The following is an 18,350-nucleotide window of genomic DNA, read 5'->3' on the forward strand; positions in this document are numbered from 1 at the left end:
AACTTGAAACATCAACAATGCATTTGGCTCAGGAACTGCTAACAAACTTACAGTGCAGTGCAAAACTTCAAGAAGTTTTACAAAGGAGACGAGAACCATGAAGATGAGGAGCGTGGTGGACAGCCACCAAAGTTGACAAAAACCAGTTGAGGGTTATCATTGAAGCTGATCCTCTTAAAACTACACAAGTTTCCTAAGAACTCAACGTCAACCATTCTACAGCTATTCCTCATTTGAAACAAACTGGAAAGGTGAAAAAGGTGAAAAAGTAAGTGGGTGCCTCATGGGCTGACTGAAAATCAAAAAAACCTTTCTCTCTGAAGTGTTGTTGTCTATTCTATACAACGAACTCTTTCTCAATCAAATTGTGATTTGGGACAAAAAGTGGATTTTATATGAGAACTGGCGACAACCAGCTAAGTGGTCAGACCGAGAAGAAACTCCAAAGAACTTCCCAAAGCAAATGTGCACCAAAAAAAAATCATGGTCACTAGTGTTCTGCTGCTGGTCTGACCACTACAGCTTTCTGAATCCCAGTGAAACCATTTCATCTGAGAAGTATGCTCAGCAAATAGATGAAATGCAACTGTAGCACTGGCAGCCAGCACTGGTCAACAGAAAGGGCCCAATTTTTATGCATGACAATGCCTGCCTACACACCGCACAACCGATGCTTCAAAAGTTGAATCAACTGGGCCACAAGGTTTTATTTTATGTTTATACCTGCCATATTCACCTGACTACCAACTGACTACCAGTTCTTCAAGCATCTTGACAACTTCTTAAAGGGAAAACACTTCCACAACCAGCAGGAGGAAGAAAATGCTTTCCAAGAGTTCATCAAATCCTGAAGTGTGGATTTCTATGCTACAGGAATAAAAAAACTTATTTCTCATTGGCAAGATGTGTTGATTGTAATGTTTCCTATTTTGATTAATAAAGATATGTTTGAGCCTAATTATAATGATTTAAAATTCACAGTCTGAAACCACAATTATTTTTGTACCAATCTAATAATTAGTGCTAACTAACTATACCACAGATGAATCATAAAAGTTTATTCACAAGTGCAATTTATGTACAGTAATATTTCAATGAAATCTTATTAAAGTTTATGATACATCTATGTGGGAAATTAAGAATATATTAACTGCGATAGAGCTCTTTTTACTAGAGATTCCTAAGAAATTCCTGGATACCCCTGACCTGCTAACTTTCTGCATTTTCATCTAAGAAGAGCTGTCCTTAGCTAGTTCAATAACTTCCCAAGAATTTTGAATTGGTGAAAACAAAACAAAACCCTCCTTAACCAGTTTTTCTACCAAAAAAAAAAAAAAAAACCCTCAAGGAATAATACTATCAGAATCACTGCAGATTTACAAACTTTCAGTGGCTACTAGTACAGAAATCAGGTATACATTCCAACACTAACTATAATCCTATTACTTAAGAGATTATATGAAAACTGACTTTATGACATTCTTTGTAAAACAAAGAACTCAAGAAAATAGAATGTCATATAAAACAGCATATGCTTGTGTTTATTTTGGTTCAAATAAGGTTTAAATACACTCTCTGGTAAAAGTCACTCATATTATCTGTAAAGTCCAAAAGGTTTTACTACTGACCTTATGAAAAATCACAGGGTAAAAGATATTTACAGATAGGATAAGCTCTCCTTCTTCAATCATGTCTGCTGAATTCTCAGGCTTTTTCCCTACAGCATGTGACTCCTAAAGAAAGAAAACAATAAGAGACATTAAAATCAGACACTGTGACCCAGATCAGAGGCAGTGTAGAATAAGGGCTATAAGCAAGGGCTTGCATCAGCCCTGGATTTAGCTCCTAATTCTACTTCAAGAAAATTGTTTAAAAAACCTCGCTAAGCTTTAGTTTCATCATCTGTAAAAAAAAAAAAAAAGAGAAAATATTTATTTTACAGAATAGTTTCTGGGAATGTAAAATAAAGCACCTAATAAGATGCTTGGCACTAAGTGCGTAGCAACTGATGATAAAATAGGAGTATCACCTAACATTGGTATAATACTGACATTTACAGTCATTAACACTTTTATATAACTCCTTCCATATTATCACAGCTTCCCTTGTGGCTCAGACAATAAAGAATATGCCTGCAATGCAGGAGACCCAGGTTCGATCCCTGGGACGGGAAGATCCCTGGAGAAGGAAATGGCAACCCACTCCTATATTCTTGCCTAGAGAATTCCATGGACAGAGGAGCCTGGCAGGCTGCAATCCATGACGTCACAAACAGTTGGATACAACTGAGCAATTTCACCTCCATATTATCAAGAAAGTTATTTGACAGATGAAACTCAGCTTCACCAATTTACCCAGGGTAAATCAGACAGTTAGAATGCAAAAACAGATATGTTTCACTCTAAAACCCTGTTTTTACTACAGTATTACATCTTTCAGTGAGTTCAGTTCAGTCGCTCAGTCATGTCCAACTCTTTGTGACCCCATGGACTGCACCATGCCAGGCCTCCCTGTCCATCACCAACTCCTGGAGTTTACACAAACTCATGTCTATTGAGCCAGTGATGCCATCCAGCCATCTCATCCTCTGTCATCCCCTTCTCCTCCTGCCCTCAATCTTTCCCAGCATCAGGGTCTTTTCAAATGAGTCAGCTCTTCGCATCAGGTGGCCAAAGGATTGGAGTTTCAGCTTCAACATCAGTCCTTCCAATGAACACCCAGGACTGATCTCCTTTAGGATGGACTGGTTGGATCTCCTTGCAGTCCAAGGGATTCTCAAGAGTCTTCTCCAACACCACAGTTCAAAAGCATCAATTCTTCGGCGCTCAGCTTTCTTTATAATCCAACTCTCACATCCATACATGACTACTGGAAAAACCATAGCCTTGACTAGACGGACCTTTGTTGGCAAAGTAATGTCTCTGCTTTTTAATATGCTGTCTAGGTTGGTCATAACTTTCCTTCCAAGGAGTAAGTGTCTTTTAATTTCATGGCTGCAATCACTATCTGCAGTGATTTTGGAGCCCAGAAACATAAAGTCTGTCACTGTTTCCACTGTTTCCCCATCTACTTGCCAGGAAGTGATGGGACTGGATGCCATGATCTTCGTTTTCTGAATGCTGAGCTTTAAGCCAACTTTTTCACTCTCCCTTTTCACTTTCATTAAGAGGCTCTTTAGTTCTTCTTCACTTTCTGCCAAAAGGGTGGTGTCATCTGCATATCTGAGGTTATTAATATTGCTCCGGTAATCTTGATTCCAGCTTGTGCCTCTTCCAGCCCAGCATTTCTCATGATGTACTCTGCATATAAGTTAAATAAGCAGGGTGACAATATACATCCCTGACGCACTCCTTTTCCTATTTGGAACCAGTCTGTTGTTCCATGTCCAGTTCTAACTGTTGCTTCCTGACCTGCATACAGGTTTCTCAAGAGGCAAGCCAGGTGGTCTGGTATTCCCGTCTCTTTCAGAATTTTCCACAGTTTATTGTGATCCACACAGTCAAAGGCTTTGGCATAGTCAATAAAGCAGAAATAGATGTTTTTCTGGAGCTCTCTTGCTTTTTTCATGATCCAGCGGATGTTGGCAATTTGATCTCTGGTTCCTCTGCCTTTTCTAAAACCAGCTTGAACATCTGGAAGTTCATGGTTCACCTACTGCTGAAGCCCGGCTTGGAGAATTTTGAGCATTACTTTGCTAGCGTGTGAGATGAGTGCAATTGTGCGGTAGTTTGAGCATTCTTGGGCATTGGAATGAAAACTGACCTTTTCCAGTCCCGTGGCCACTGCTGAGTTTTCCAAATTTGCTATCACATTTAATCCATCACAACATCACACTTCCCTTTATATGTGCTTGGCTCACCAGGCTCCCCTGTCCATGGAGTTCTCAAGGCAAGCATACTGCAGTGGGTGGCCCATTCCCTTCTCCAGGGGATCTCTCCATCAGGGATCAAATGCCAGTCTACTGCATTGTAGGAAGATTCTTTACCATTTGAGCCCCAATAACTATAAAATAGAGGCCATCAGAGTAGACTGGTTAAGAAGGTGCAAAAGATGTTTTAAAAGTAGGTGGGAGTGATGTCATGCAAAATGGCACAGTAGGAAACAGAGGCACAGTAAGCTAAGTCCCTCCAGCAAAGCAACCATGAAGACAGAAAGAGATTAGAATTAACTATTTTGGCATGCTGGACTCTGATCAAACTCTTATATCAATCAGGTGAGTGCCCCAATGAAGAAAAACAGCTGCTGATGTTTCCTAGGTAAGCAGAGGGTATAAACCAACTACCAGGCCCCACTCTTAGCCCCACTGCAGATGTAGAGATAGCAGGCTGTGGTCCTGGAAAAAGTAGCTGATGCCATGATGAGCAATGTGGGATCATGTTCTCCAAAAAATAGGGGTAAGTATGCTGTGGTTGGTCTGGCAACGCTCTGAGGCCCTGGTGCAGAAGCTTGCCTTGGTTCTGGCCCTCTTGTTATGGAGTCCAAGCTTGCTCTTCTCACCCCATGACAAGCCAATGAATCTGAGAGATGAGGTGTTGAGGCAAGGAAAATGACTTTATTCAGAAAGCTAGCAGAGTGAGAAGATGGCAGGCTAGTGCCTCAAAATAACCATCTTATTGGGGTCTGATGCCAGGTTCTTTTATAGATCAGAGATGGCGTGAGGTGAGGAAGCAAAGAAAAAGGCCATTAATCTTGCAAACATCTCCTAAAACGGCAAGCCTCAGTTGGGGGATGTATTCATTTCTTCCTTCCTGCCATCTACAGGACAGGGTTCTGAAAAAAAGGCACTTTTAACAGTCAGGTTGAGGGGCAGGGTCCTTTAAAGCATCCATTACACATGATTATAATAACAAAAGCAATGAAAAGCAAGTCAAAGAAACAGTTGCAACATGGAGTCAGAATTGGCTGCTTCTCTGCAATGCTCTTACCAGCAAGTGGCTTCCCCCAGCAGCATCAACTGGAAAATTTGAAGACAAAGGACCCTTTGTGGAGTCATACATTTAAGGAAATCTTGATCAGGTCACTGGTTGACTAGAGATAATGAATCAGAAACATCAGCAACCATATGGGTAGACCTTGAACTACTGTGGGTTCAGCTCCAGACCGCCACAAAAACAAGTATCTCAATAAAGTAAGTCATATGAATTTTTTGGTTTCCCAATGCACATAAGTTATATTTACACTATGCTGTAGTTTATTTAGTGTGTAATAATAGCATCATGTCCCAAAAAACAATGTACAGACTGGAACCATAATTAAAAACACTTGATTGATAAAAAACGCTATCTTCTTTGCCTTCAGTGAGCTGTAGTTGTAATGTTAATGATCAGAGATCACCATAATAAGAATGATATTAATGAAGTAGTTTGAAATATTGTGAGAATAATCAAAATGTGACAGAGACATCAAGGGAGCAAATTCTGTTGGAAAGATGGTGCCAAATAGACTTACTCAATGCAGGGTTGCCACAAACCTTCATAATTAAAAAAAAAAAAACCACCACCACACTACCTGTGAAGCATAATAAAGCACAGTAAAATGAGATATGCTTGTACACAACAAGGACTACACACTGGAAAAATAGTTTGGAAAATTCAAAAGAGCTCTAGCCCTCAACAAGGAAAAAAACACACTCAGAATGTCCAGTTCTCAACAAAAACTTATAAAACACACAAACAGGAAAATATGCCCCATTCACAAGAAAAAAGAATTTGACAGAAACTACCACTGAGGAACTCCAAACATTGAGACAGAACACTGAACATTTCCATGTGGAAATTAAACAATACACTCTTAAAGGACCAATAGGTCAAAAAAGAAACCACAAGGGAAATAACAAAATACTTTGAGACAAATAGAAACAAAAACACAACATTAGAAACTTAATAAGATGCAGCAAAAGCAGTAGAAAGAGGAAAACTTTTAGCTCTAAACATCTACACTGGAAAAGAACAATCTCAAACCAATAACCCAAGTGCATACCCTGCTGCTGCTGCTGCTGCTGCTAAGTTACATCAGTCGTGTCCGACTCTGTGCGACCCCAGAGATGGCAGCCCACCAGGCTCCCCCGTCCCTGGGATTCTCCAGGCAAGAACACTGGAGTGGGTTGCCATTTCCTTCTCCAACGCAAGAAAGTGAAAAGTGAAAGTGAAGTCGCTTAGTCGAGCTGACTCTTAGCGACCCCCTGGTCTGCAGCCCACCAGGCTCCTCAGTCCATGGAATTTTCCAGGCAAGAGTACTTGAGTGGGGTGCCATTGCCTTCTCCGAGTGCATACCCCAAGGAACCAGAAAAAGAAAATTTAACCCAAAGCTAGCTGCTGCTGCTGCTGCTGCTGCTGCTGCTGCTGCTGTGAGGCTTCGGTTGTGTCCAACTCTGTGCGACCCCAGGGACTGCAGCCCACCAGGCTCCCCCATCCCTGGGATTCTCCAGGCAAGAGTACTGGAGTGGGTTGCCATTGCCTTCTCCATCCAACACTAGCAGAAGGAAAGAAATAATCAAAACTGACTCAAGAAAAAATATTAAGTATGAATAGAACTGTAACAAGTAAGAAAACTGAATCAAAAATTAAAAACCTCCTAACAAAGAAAAGCCCAGGTCTAGATGGCTTCATGTGAATTTATCAATCCTTCCTAAAGTCCTCCAAAAAATGTGAAAAGGAGAAAATACTTCCTAACTTATTCTATGAGATCAGCACACTCTGATACCCAAGTCAGACAAAGACACTGTGAGAAAACTACAGGTCAATATCCTTTATGAATATAAAGATAAAACTTAACAAAATACTAGCAAATCAAGTTCAGCAGCATATAAAAGGGACTGCATGTCACAAAGCCAAGGGGGACTCATTCTGAGGATGCAAGGGTATTTCAACATAACAAATCACCAAACAGAATGATGGGGAAAAAAAGCATCATCCCAACTGATGCAAAAAAAAAATAAAAATTTCTACAAAAGTCAATACCCTTTCTGATAAAATCATTAAATAAAATAGGAACTAAAGGGAACTTATTCAACATGATAAAGGCCATATATGAAAAACCCACAGCTAAACTAATAAAACGGTTAAAATGTTAAATTTCATGTTATGTAAATTCCTCGGTATTCATCTTAAGTCATTCTGAGGGTTTTACCTAAGAAACAATGGATTAGAAAAGAATGGGTGGTGCAGTGGTAAAGAACCCGCCTGCCAGTGCAGGAGATGTAAGACACATGGGTTCAGTTCCTGGGTTGGGAACATCCCCTGGAAAAGGAATTGGCAACCCACTCCAGTATTCTTGCCTGGAAAATTCAATGGACAAGAGGAGTCTGGTGGGCCACAGTCTACAGGGTTGCAAAGAGTCAGACACCACTGAGCACACACTACAGACCAAAACCAGGAGCAGAACAAAAACATCAGAAATAGGGTGGTGAAAGGCATGAAATTAGCCTAATAGAGCAAGACCAAAGTAAAGACAAAAATAAAGGCCGAGCATTGAGAGGAAAATGTGCCATCACGTGAACTTTCTTATTTTCTGCCTGTGCTGCACGACTTACAGGATCTCAGTTTGCCAACAGGGGAGCAAACCCACACCCCAGGTAGTGAATGCGTGGGGTCCTAACTACTGGACTATCACGGAATTCCCCACCACCTGAATTTTATGCGTCTTTTTCTCCTACTAGTCCCAGTGAAGGTTCTCTCATTTGTTTCTAGCTAAGCATATCCAATGTAAACTACCATACAGTTATGGGTAACAGCCAAGAAAGAGATTTTGTTTCATGGGAAAAGGTGGAAAAGACAGGACATTTACCATCTCGTAAGCAAATGTTTCTTGTCTGCAGGCTCGATCTATCCTTAAGGTTTCTTCCCGGTGTTTCAGAAGCCTCTTTCTAACCCTGTTACAAGAAAAATCAGACTTCAATATTTTGCAGGGCTTCAAAAATATCTTTACTATTTAGCTTTTTATTCTGAACTAATTTTAGACTTAAAGAAAGGCTGAAAAAATATTACAGAGTTCCCTTATATCTCTTACCCAATTTTCCCTGTTAACATCTTACCTGTTCAGAGATTATTGAGACCAGGAAATTAACATTAATACAGTATTATTAACTATAAAACTTTTTCAAATTTCACCAATTATTAAGTTTAGTGCTTCTTTTATCTGTCTCATGATCCTATGCAAACACTTTTTTATTTCTCCTTTCCCCTCCAGTCTTTTAAAGTTCCTCAGTCTGTCTTTCATCATCTTGACACTTTGAAAAAACCCTAATCAGTGATTTTGTAGAATGTCCTTAATTGCTGTTTCCTTGTAATTGGAGTAAGCTTATATTCTTTGGGCAAGAATACCATAAGATCATGTCCTCACTGTATCATCATGAGGTTAACAATGTCATTCATAATATTAATATCTTATTCCTGGAGATACTTAGCTTGTTTAAGTTCCTATCTGCCAGGTTCCCACACTAGAAAGATATTTTCTTTTCCTTTGTACCTGGTAAGTGTTTGGGGGATGGGGGGGAGATACTTTGAGACTATGCAAATCTTGTTTCTCTTGAAACTTTCATCCAGTAATTTATCATTCACTAGTAGATTTCGTCTGCAACATGTATTACTGTGGTTTATGCCTAACAATGATCCTCTATTTTCTCCTTTAACATTCATTTATTGGTATTATGAATATTACCTCTTTCTTCCCACTTATTTATTTGGTTACTTGTATTAGTACGAATTCATAAATATTTACCTTATTCTACAGGTTAAAATCTGTATTGTTATTAGTATTAGTATTGTTATTCGGTTGTTCAAATTATTCTAGCTTTGGCCATTAGAAGCTCCTGTTCTATCAACAAGTTCTCAAAATTTTTGTTTTTCCTATTTAACCATTTCCTTATTTTATGGTGCCATAAAATGCTCAAGGCTCACCCTTCAGCATTTTCATGTCTCAGCCCTAAATCAGCCACTCCTGCTAGGAGACCTAGTTCCTTCACTGGAAAGGCTTAGAGACTTGTATCTGAGCATGAGGCATTCTCACTGTCCCTGCAGTCACTGCTTCCAGGACTCTCAGCAGAGTAGGAAACATACTGTGTGTGTGTTCAGTCGAGTCTGACTCTTTGTGACCCCGTGGACTGCAGTCTGCCAGGCTCTTCTGTCCATGAGATTTTTCAGGCAAGAATACTGGAGTGGGTTGCCATTTCCTCCTCCACAGAATCTTCCTGACCCAGGGATCGAACCCGCGTCTCTTGCACTGGCAGGTGGATTCTTTACGACTGACCCACCAGGGAAGCCTCAAAGGAAAAATACACTAAACCACACATGTACACACAGCTGTGTTTCTGTGTTTTTCTGTTACATATTTTTAAATCCATGGTTTAAAGTAATACTTCTAATCCCAAGAATCACAGGATTCATTTTAGCCTTCAACCTTTCCTTGTTTACAATTTTTCTCCACAAGTGAGAAACGCAGCTCCCTGTATCTAAATCTATTTGCTTAAGTGTTTGGTTCTTTAAAATACATGGTTTCAGAACTGCTAACCTGCTAACACCCCTGTGAAAACCACAAATCATGAACAGTTCTTCTTGTCTTCAGCCTTACAACACTGAATCAAAGTATGCTTTTGTACAGAATCAGATTAGATCTTTTTTCCTAATTCTCTTCAGTGTTGTTATGCTATTTACTTGTTACACAATTAGACTAACTACTTAAGTCTCCCCCAACATCCTGGCTGGTTTTAATTGTCTGATTACTTTTGAGGTGTGTAAAAGATATGTGAACCACTACTATGGTTCTAAGAGAGTTATAAAAGAGTTATAAAAAGTATATGTATTTAGAGAAGTGTCATTCCTTCTTTGTCTGGACCACTAACCTGTACCTGTTCCCTCCTTTCTTTCCAACCCTCTCCTATCTACCCACTGTGGGCCACAAACCTCTGCAGTTCTGATTTATCCTCTACTTTGTTTTGTTCAAATACATAGATACCTACAAATTTTCTTAGATTACTTTTTCTATCAGTCTGAGTTCAATTAGGAGAAAAAAATTAAACAGTAGCTAAGTGAAAGTGACAATCACTCAGTTGTGTCCGACTCTTTTCGATCCCATGGACTACAAAGTCCATGGAATTCTCCAGGTCAGAATACTGGAGTGGGTAGCCGTTCCCTTCTCTAGGGGATCTCCCCAACCCAGGAATCAAACCCAGGTTTCCAGCACTGTGGGCGGATTCTTTGCTGTCTGAATCACCAGGGAAGCCCAAACAGTAACCAGACAAAGCTTAATCTAATGAATTATTAACTTAGGACTGAGGGATGAGGGAATGGCAAGTAAGAAGTAGGAAATCTGGAGAATACAGGAATAGCAGGAATAGGATACGCAAGGCGTATCCTCCCTTGTGCTAAGAAAGAAAACCCAAAGGCGGCTCCCTTTTCTTCCCCCAGGACTCAGATCCAGACCTTGTAGGAGGGGGAACGGCTGTGACTTGCTGAATGTCAGAGAAGTTGCCAGGGTACATCAGTGAAAACTGCTGGAAATCTGCCCCAAGGGTGCCAGGAAAAGCTTTTATAGGGAGGTTTCAAGTGGAGTGGAGTGGCGGAGAAAGCAGCTGTGTTCCTGACTGCCTGGTAACACAGGAGCTGGGTGCTTGGGAAGCGCAGCAGGTCCTTGCTAAACACTGGACCAAGAAGCAAAACTCTGTCCTCACTAAAGTTTAGCCTGTGCCCTTTACTGACAAAACTTACTTAATACTGTGCCAGCTGGGAAAGGAAAAATATTTAAAGAGCTGAGACTCATTTTTACAGAGCAGGCAACAAGGGAACATTTTTAGATGAAAGCCAATAAATTGATACTCAGTAATATTTCTTACATAAAGGGGAGCATATGCTTTTGGGTTTTGCTTTTTTTTCACAAATCAGTATTGCCTAGAAATCTATTGGTTCATCCTTCCTCATCTTTTAGCACAGCTGTACCATACTCCACTTGTGGATGTCCAATATAATTCCTTCGACATTCTCCTACATATGTGTATTTAGGATATTTCAAATATTTGCAGTTACAAACAATGCTGTAACGAATAACCTTGTGCATAATATACTTTCATATTGTTGGAGGTGTATCTTCAGCAGAGAATGCTAGAAGTTGGACTGCTGAGTCAAAAGTTAAGTGCCTGGGTAACTTTGTGTCGGGCATTACCAGATTTCCCCAGAGGAGCGTTGTCATCAGTTTACGTTTCCATCAGGAAGGTATAAAAATGCCTGCTTCCCCTCAGCCTCCTCAAAAGAATGTGTATTTTAAAATTTGTGCCAGTCTAATAGGAGAAAGGGTTTCCTTCGTGGCTCAGTAATAAAGAACAGACCTGTCAATGCAGACCTGGCTTGGGATGATCCCCTGGAATAGGAAATGGCAACCCACTTCAGTATTCTTGCCTGGACAATCTCATGGACAGAAGAGCCTGGTGGGCTATAGTCCATGGGGTCGCAGAGAGTCAGACACAACTTAGCAAACAACAACAATAAGAGAAAAAAGGTCATTTTAACTTTCATTTCTCTAATAATGAATATGCATGAACATTTTTTCATGTTTGTGAATCATTTTGATCCTTTTGTATGTGTGAATTATTGATTCGTATCTTTTTCCCATTTTCCCTTTGGGTTTTTGGTATTTGTCCCTTAACTTTTAAGGGCTTATGTATTAGGGTTATTTTCTCCAAGTTTGGCAGCATTTGACTTTATGGTGCTTTTTTTTCTCATGCAAAAATTTACATGTTTATGTAGTCAATTTTATCAATCTTTCCCTTTTATTATCTCTGGGTTTAAATCACAGTTAGAAAGCCTTTCACTATACCAAGGTAGGTATGTTTCATTCTCTACATTTTGATCCCAATCCCTTTGGAGTTTATTCTTGTGTACAGTGTCATACTAAACTCCCATATGCATTTGAATCTAACTGGACTTTCTCTTTTATTCTAAACGTCTATTTGTCTACTCATGAGCTAGTAACTATTCTAATTATAAAGACTTTGTCGTATATTTTAATATGTAGCAAAATTACTAGAAAGTCACAATTTTCTTCCCGCCACCCAATTTTTCCTAGTTATTCTTGCAAATATTCCATATGAAATTTATTATCAACTGTCTTAACTCCATGAAGGAACCAATACTTTGGTATTTTTATTGGGATTGTCCTTAATCTGTAAATTAACTTAGAAAGAACTGACAACAGCATAAAGCTGAGTATTTCTCTCAAAGAACAGAGGATATCTTTCAATTTTTTTCAAGATTTCTTCTGAGTCTTTCAGGAAGGTTTACAATTTTTGTTTACCTCAGCTTTACACATTTCTTGTTAAATGTATTCTTAAGTGTTTAATCTTTCTGACTACTGTAAATAGGAATTTTCTCCACCATTATGTCCTCTAGTTGTTTATTGTTTATATGAAGGCTATTATTTTTTATATATCAACTTTGTATCCTACCCTAACACTAAATTCTTTCGTTTTTGGCCTGTTTTAGCACTTATTTCTTTTCCAGGTAATACCATTTTATCATTCACAAATAGAGCTAATTTTTCTTCTTCATCTACTCTTACGTTTCTAATTGATTTCTTTTGTCAAACTGCATGGCTAATCCAACAGTACAAGGCTGCAAAGTAAGTGGAGATACTAGGCATGCTTGCCTTACTCCAGATCTTAGTAAGAATACCTGTACTGCTTTAATGCTTCTCTATTAAATAAGATACTAGCTTTACAACTAAGGCATACATATTTTACCATGTTGGAACAGTAGCCCCGTTAGAACAGTTCCATGTTGGAATGGCCCATTTTTTGAGTAAATTTTAGCTTTATTTTGTTGTAATCAGTGTTGTTTATATTTCTACTCTATGTATGGTACTGATTTTTCCTTTGTGACCTAATATAGAGCCAATTCTTCTGAATGTGCCAGGTAGTCTCTAACACAGGTTATAAATTTTATGTATATATTATATATATAGATCTATATATCCATATCCATAAGACATATCCTACTCATTAGAGCTCTCAGTTGATCTGTCTTGTGCTGAGATTAGTATATTAAGGTGCCCTATTGTTAATGCATTTCTAGCTAATTTCTTATATCCCCTATAGTTTATTTTATAAAGCTTATATTCCCTATGGTTGTTTTATATTATTTGGTGTATATATAAGTATTTTCTCTTAACTGTGGTTTGTGGTTTTTAGCGTTAAAATGTGTCCTTTGTCAGGTGTAATGTTTTTGAGGCTTGAACTTTTATTATTCTGATATCAAGACTATTGTGTGCATGTGCTAAGTTGCTTTAGTCATGTCTGACTCTGTGTGACCCTACGGACTGCAGCCTGCCAGGCTCCTCTGTCCATGGGATTCTCCAGGCAAGAATACTGGAGTGGGTTGCCATGCCCTTCTCCAGGGGATCTTCCCAACCCAGGAATTGAACACACATCCCTACGTCTCCTGCATTGGCAGGCGGTTTCTTTACGTTGGCGCCACCTGGGAAGTCCATCAAAACCATTAATTACATCTGCTCAATTTCTTTCCATTCATCTGATATACATTTGTCCCACCACTTATTTTTAGTCTCTCTGGATTACTTTATTTTAGATGTGTTTATTGTCTCTTCAAGGTTTTTGTTTTGTAAGCCTAAACTACTTTCATAAGGCTGTAGAAAAACTGATGCCTATGGCCTCAATTCTATTACATTTCCTAATTATACATATTTTGTTATATTAGCTGTTTTTTTTCATTATGAGATGTGTTTTTTTTTGCTTGTCTCTTTTTTAGAAATTGGGAAGAAAGGCCTGGTATTTGCATTTTTGTTATAGAGTTGATAATTCTGGGTTAATTTTCCTAGGTAAGCAGTGAGACCTTTTAATTTGTAGATTTGGGTTTTCTTCCCAATTCTGGAAATTTTTCTTAGATTATATTTTTAAATATTCTATTTACAAGCTATTGAATTAAAAACAATGTTGCTTAACCTTCTGGGGTGACAAGTTTCAGTAGCACCCATATAGTAACAACTCTCTTATTCCTAGGAATTAAAATCTCTTTAAGTAGTAATAAAAATTTCAAAAATGCTGAAGATAAGTTATTCAGCTTGGTACGGATCAGGGAGAGCAGCAGTCTATCAACTGCCTTTTTCCTCTTAACATACATAAAAAGGAGTCCAGTAGCTCCTTCGGGGAAAATAAGTGCTAGAAATGTATTTTATGCCATAATCAAGGGGTCATGTACTTAGGTGCTGTTTTTCCTTTTATGTATTTAATTTATTGGTAGGGAGAAGAAAGGAAGGTTTAGGAGGGGAAAAGAAAGCACAGATACAGATTTTTGGCTTTTTGAGTAAGTCTGATTTACTTATGGTACTGTTTGGATTAATATTAGTTCTATTTTAAATATGTTTTAAAGTACATCAAAATAATCCCAGCTAAGAAATGCTGCACTAACTCCTTTTGCATTAGATTATACATATGCTGCTGCTAAGTCACGTCAGTCATGTCCGACTCTGTGCGACCCCATAGACGGCAGCCCACCAGGCTCCCAGAATCCCTGGGATTCTCCAGGCAACAATACTGGAGTGGGTTGCCATTTTCTTCTCCAGTGCATGAAAGTGAAAAGTGAAAGTGAAGTCCCTCAGTTGAGTCCAACTCTTCACGACCCCATGGACTGCAGCCCACCAGGCTCCTCCGTCCATGGGATTTCCCAGGCAAGAGTACTGGAGTGGGTTGCCATTGCCTTCTCCTGATTACACATATAATTCTACTCAAATTTCCCATGGAAGGGACCAGAAGACAACCAAGGTGATTCAGTTGACTCTAGTAACAGAAAATAGCCAGTGTGTGAAGTAGTCTGAAAATTACCATTTCATATAGCTTAATAAAGTCATTATAAGCCAATGAGCATGTCATTATAGCCAAAAAAAGCCTACTTTATAATTACCATTGACTTTCTTTTAGTCAATCTCAGAAAAAAATCACTTCCTTAGGTTCATACAAGTTTCATTTATCCCACTCATTCTACAAATATCTACTGACTCCCTATTATATGCCAAAATTCTAGGTATGGGGGACATGGCAGTGCATGTGACAGACACTATTTATGGACCTTTTAAGTCTAGAAGACAGAAAATTAAATAAGTGTGATGAATATTTCGATAGAGAAGAATTGGGGACCACATGAACATAACAGGGAAGCTAGATAGAGTCCACAGTCCTTCAGCTAACACTTGAAAAATGAGCAGAAGTCAGCAAGACCCAGGGATAAGGAATCGTGAGTGTTCTAGGCAAAGATCTAGGACGAGAGAGCACATTCTAGGAACAGAAAAAGTGTAACATGGCTGGAGCGCATAGAGCTGAAAAGGTCAGCAAGATCCCTTCTATAGAGGCCTCTGTGATCCATTTAAGAACAAAGGTTTTAAAAAAGAGAGTGACACAATCAGATATGCATTATACGAAAAAAAAATTCCAACTAATCAATCAACAACAGTTCAAAGGCACTAACTGGAGCAAAGCAGTACTATAGGCTTAAGGGCAATTCAAAGATGAAGGAGCCGGACTCTGAATGAGTCTTCAAATACTTTAGGAATGTTAGAAGTGCTCTAGACATTACAAGAGCATCTACTCCCTAAGGGAGACAGATAGGTTGCAGAGATGTGGAAAGGAATCTTAGGGACTCAAAGAAAGAGTAGGGTTCCGCTGGGAGAGGGGCCATGTGCATCCTGAGCCACTGAAAGAGAAAATGGTTGAAAATGTATCAAGAAAGGCAGATTTGGGCTATGTGGAAGGTTTCAAATGAGGAATCTGAGTGAGGAATCTGTAATTCGTCCATAGAGGGGAGGCTGAGCCATTGACAATTTCTCAGCAAATGAGCACACTTAGGTGATAACATGATGGGGAAGTCAGAAGAAAAGACAGGAACCTTTTACAGTGCTCCAAGTGTTGCTAATGTAAATATCAGCAACAGGCATAAAAGAAACTGATTTGGCAATTACAAAAAAAAAAAAAAACAAGATAGAGTCAAATCGCCTGAGTAAATTTTTGAGGGTGACAACAGAAAGGATAGGATAAAGGATGACAACATCGCTGAGATGGTGTGAAGTAGGCAGGTTACACACTGGAAATTACAAATTTCACTATTACATGCAGCTTCCCTATAACAGTATCATCATAGAGCTGCGTTTCTCAAGATACGGCTGGCAGACCAGAACTGACCTCTGAGCCATCTGTTATCCAATTAGTATAATGAGAGGAAGCATTTAGAAATGATCACACTTATATGACAGTAATCTTACAGTTGAATTTAGTAATAAAAATCCTGGAGTTCTACCGTGCTTATCTTTTAACTTCATTTTTCTAGTAATTCATTTTTATCCTATTTTACAAATGTATAGATCTGACAGAAAATTTAAAAAAAACTTAGTCCTTTTACCACACCATCAGAGTATTTAGCTTGCACCCAAAAATCTAAGCAGATTAACTGTACTTTTGTGAACATTTAAAAATAAACACAAATTTGAATATGGAGTAGATATTAGAGGGAATGCATCAACTGTTAATTTTCTTAGGTATAATAATACTTCTCTGATTTAGTAGGAGAATGATACTTTTAGGAGTTAACACTGATGTATTTAGCTATGAATCAGATCTGCAACTTACCGTAACAGTTAAGCAATAGAAAAAGACACACAGCAGCTACCTCAGTTACATACAGCTAAATCAAATAGGGCCAAATGTCAACAGCGGTTGACATTTGGGGGTGGCGGGGGGTGGGGAAGAGGGTCGCAAGGAGTAGATCAAGACTGAGCGACTAAGCACACACATGATAACAATACCATACTGTCAACTTCTGAATAATATAATGTTGAAAAAAATAGTTAAATAAGTATCTTGTAATAAAAGTTAAGTCCTCCATACCCCAAAGTCACCAGGTCAGTATTTTCTGGGATGACTTCTGGATCCTCCCCTTCTTCAAGGCACCTCAGTTTATCAAGACTAAAACAAAAACACACACAAAAAAGCAATCACGCAACCATTTGGATTGTGTCCCAAATACATCACTGAATAATCAGAGAGCGAGAATTAAAGGCGAATTCTGCGCCGATACTCTATTAATGAAAAGGATACATGGCTGACTGAAGTCGGCCAATATTGTTTAATGGAGAAAGAGATCGTTACTGATTTTTATATTTTCATCCAAAATAAGACACTTTGAAGAAAATCTTAGTAATGGCATACTCAAAAGATCCCCAAAAGAGACCACAGGCAATCAAGGTTTTAACACTGTTGTGGTTAAATCTCCTTCCAGTCTCATCATTACTAAGGTTCCTCCGTCGTCAAAGTGTCTGTCAATGACAGATACACGTCGCAGCTACTCTGACTACTTTCCTATATTAATAAGCACTTTAAAAACTAGTGAATAGAAAAATTAATCTTTGATGCAGCTGCCTCGTCCCTTCTCTCCAACTAGAAGAAATCGTGCATTCCCCTCGCTGGACTTCTCCCGTTGTTCCGGGAAAGCTTTGATAGGGCGGCCCTTCTACTCCGGGGAGTAAACCATAGGCCCGCCCAAGGATGAGTCCTGGGGCAGCCCAGAAGTAAGGCTGCACCCCGGATGACTCCAAACAGCAAGAGTCTCCTCGGCCCCGCACTCACCCGCACACCGCCCTCAGCTCGGCTGCCGTTTCCAGGCTGCAGCCCAGATCGCGGGCCACGGCGGCATCCTCGCAGCCGGAGTCGGTGACTTCTCGGCCCCCCGGCAGGTCCTTCAGCGACAGGTCCTCTTCCCCGCGCAGCCGGCCACGCCACAGCTCCCCGAAGGCGGCCACATGGAAAGCCTGCGTGTTTAGTTCAGGAAACTCGTACTCTGGAAAGTTAAAGCCGCCACTGCTGGGGACCGGGTCCTTCCTGCCATCCATTCCACCGCACGCTGGGTCTCCTCGGCTGTCTTCAGCCATGTTCGCCCCACTCCCTTCCCTGCGAACAGCGGCTGATCAAGGCCTCGCGGGGCGTGCTGGGACCTGTAGTTGCGCGTGACTCAGTATGGCGGGGAGCCGCGCTGCACTGGCGAAGCTTTACACACTACATTTCCCGGCAGGCTCCGAGTCGGACCCGCCCTGGGCGGGGTACCGCAAGCCTCCGCGTGCAGGGTTTGAGCGCATTGTTCTCCGCTTCATTCGCACAGCTGAGCCGTTGCGGCTGTTTGCCGCGGCCAGAGTGGCTGGGTTCTCAGCCCCCACCGTTAGGCAGCATCGCTCTCCTACGGAGCAGGGCGGCGCTGACATGCCCTTTGGTCTCGCTCTTCCTTTTTTCTCGGCCCCAGGGCTCAGGACGTTTCCTTGACTCCAGGGTTCATGAGTTGCGCTGCTGCCTCAGTGCCCCAGAGTCTGAG

General features: G+C 40.1%; 1 protein-coding gene across 1 annotated transcript in view; it reads right to left on the reverse strand.

The window, feature by feature from the left end:
• SNAPC3 (small nuclear RNA activating complex polypeptide 3) overlaps nt 1-17,920 on the reverse strand; it is a 35,854-nt gene extending 17,934 nt beyond the window's left edge. The window contains 4 exon segments of the mRNA NM_001080258.2: nt 1,629-1,733; nt 7,786-7,870; nt 16,877-16,954; nt 17,615-17,920. Coding sequence (NP_001073727.1) covers nt 1,629-1,733; nt 7,786-7,870; nt 16,877-16,954; nt 17,615-17,916 — 570 coding nt within the window. The 5' untranslated portion in view covers nt 17,917-17,920.
• Nucleotides 17,921-18,350: the final 430 nt, after the last annotated feature.

Source organism: Bos taurus, chromosome 8, assembly GCF_002263795.3.
Source record: "Bos taurus isolate L1 Dominette 01449 registration number 42190680 breed Hereford chromosome 8, ARS-UCD2.0, whole genome shotgun sequence".
NCBI lineage: Eukaryota > Metazoa > Chordata > Mammalia > Artiodactyla > Bovidae > Bos > Bos taurus.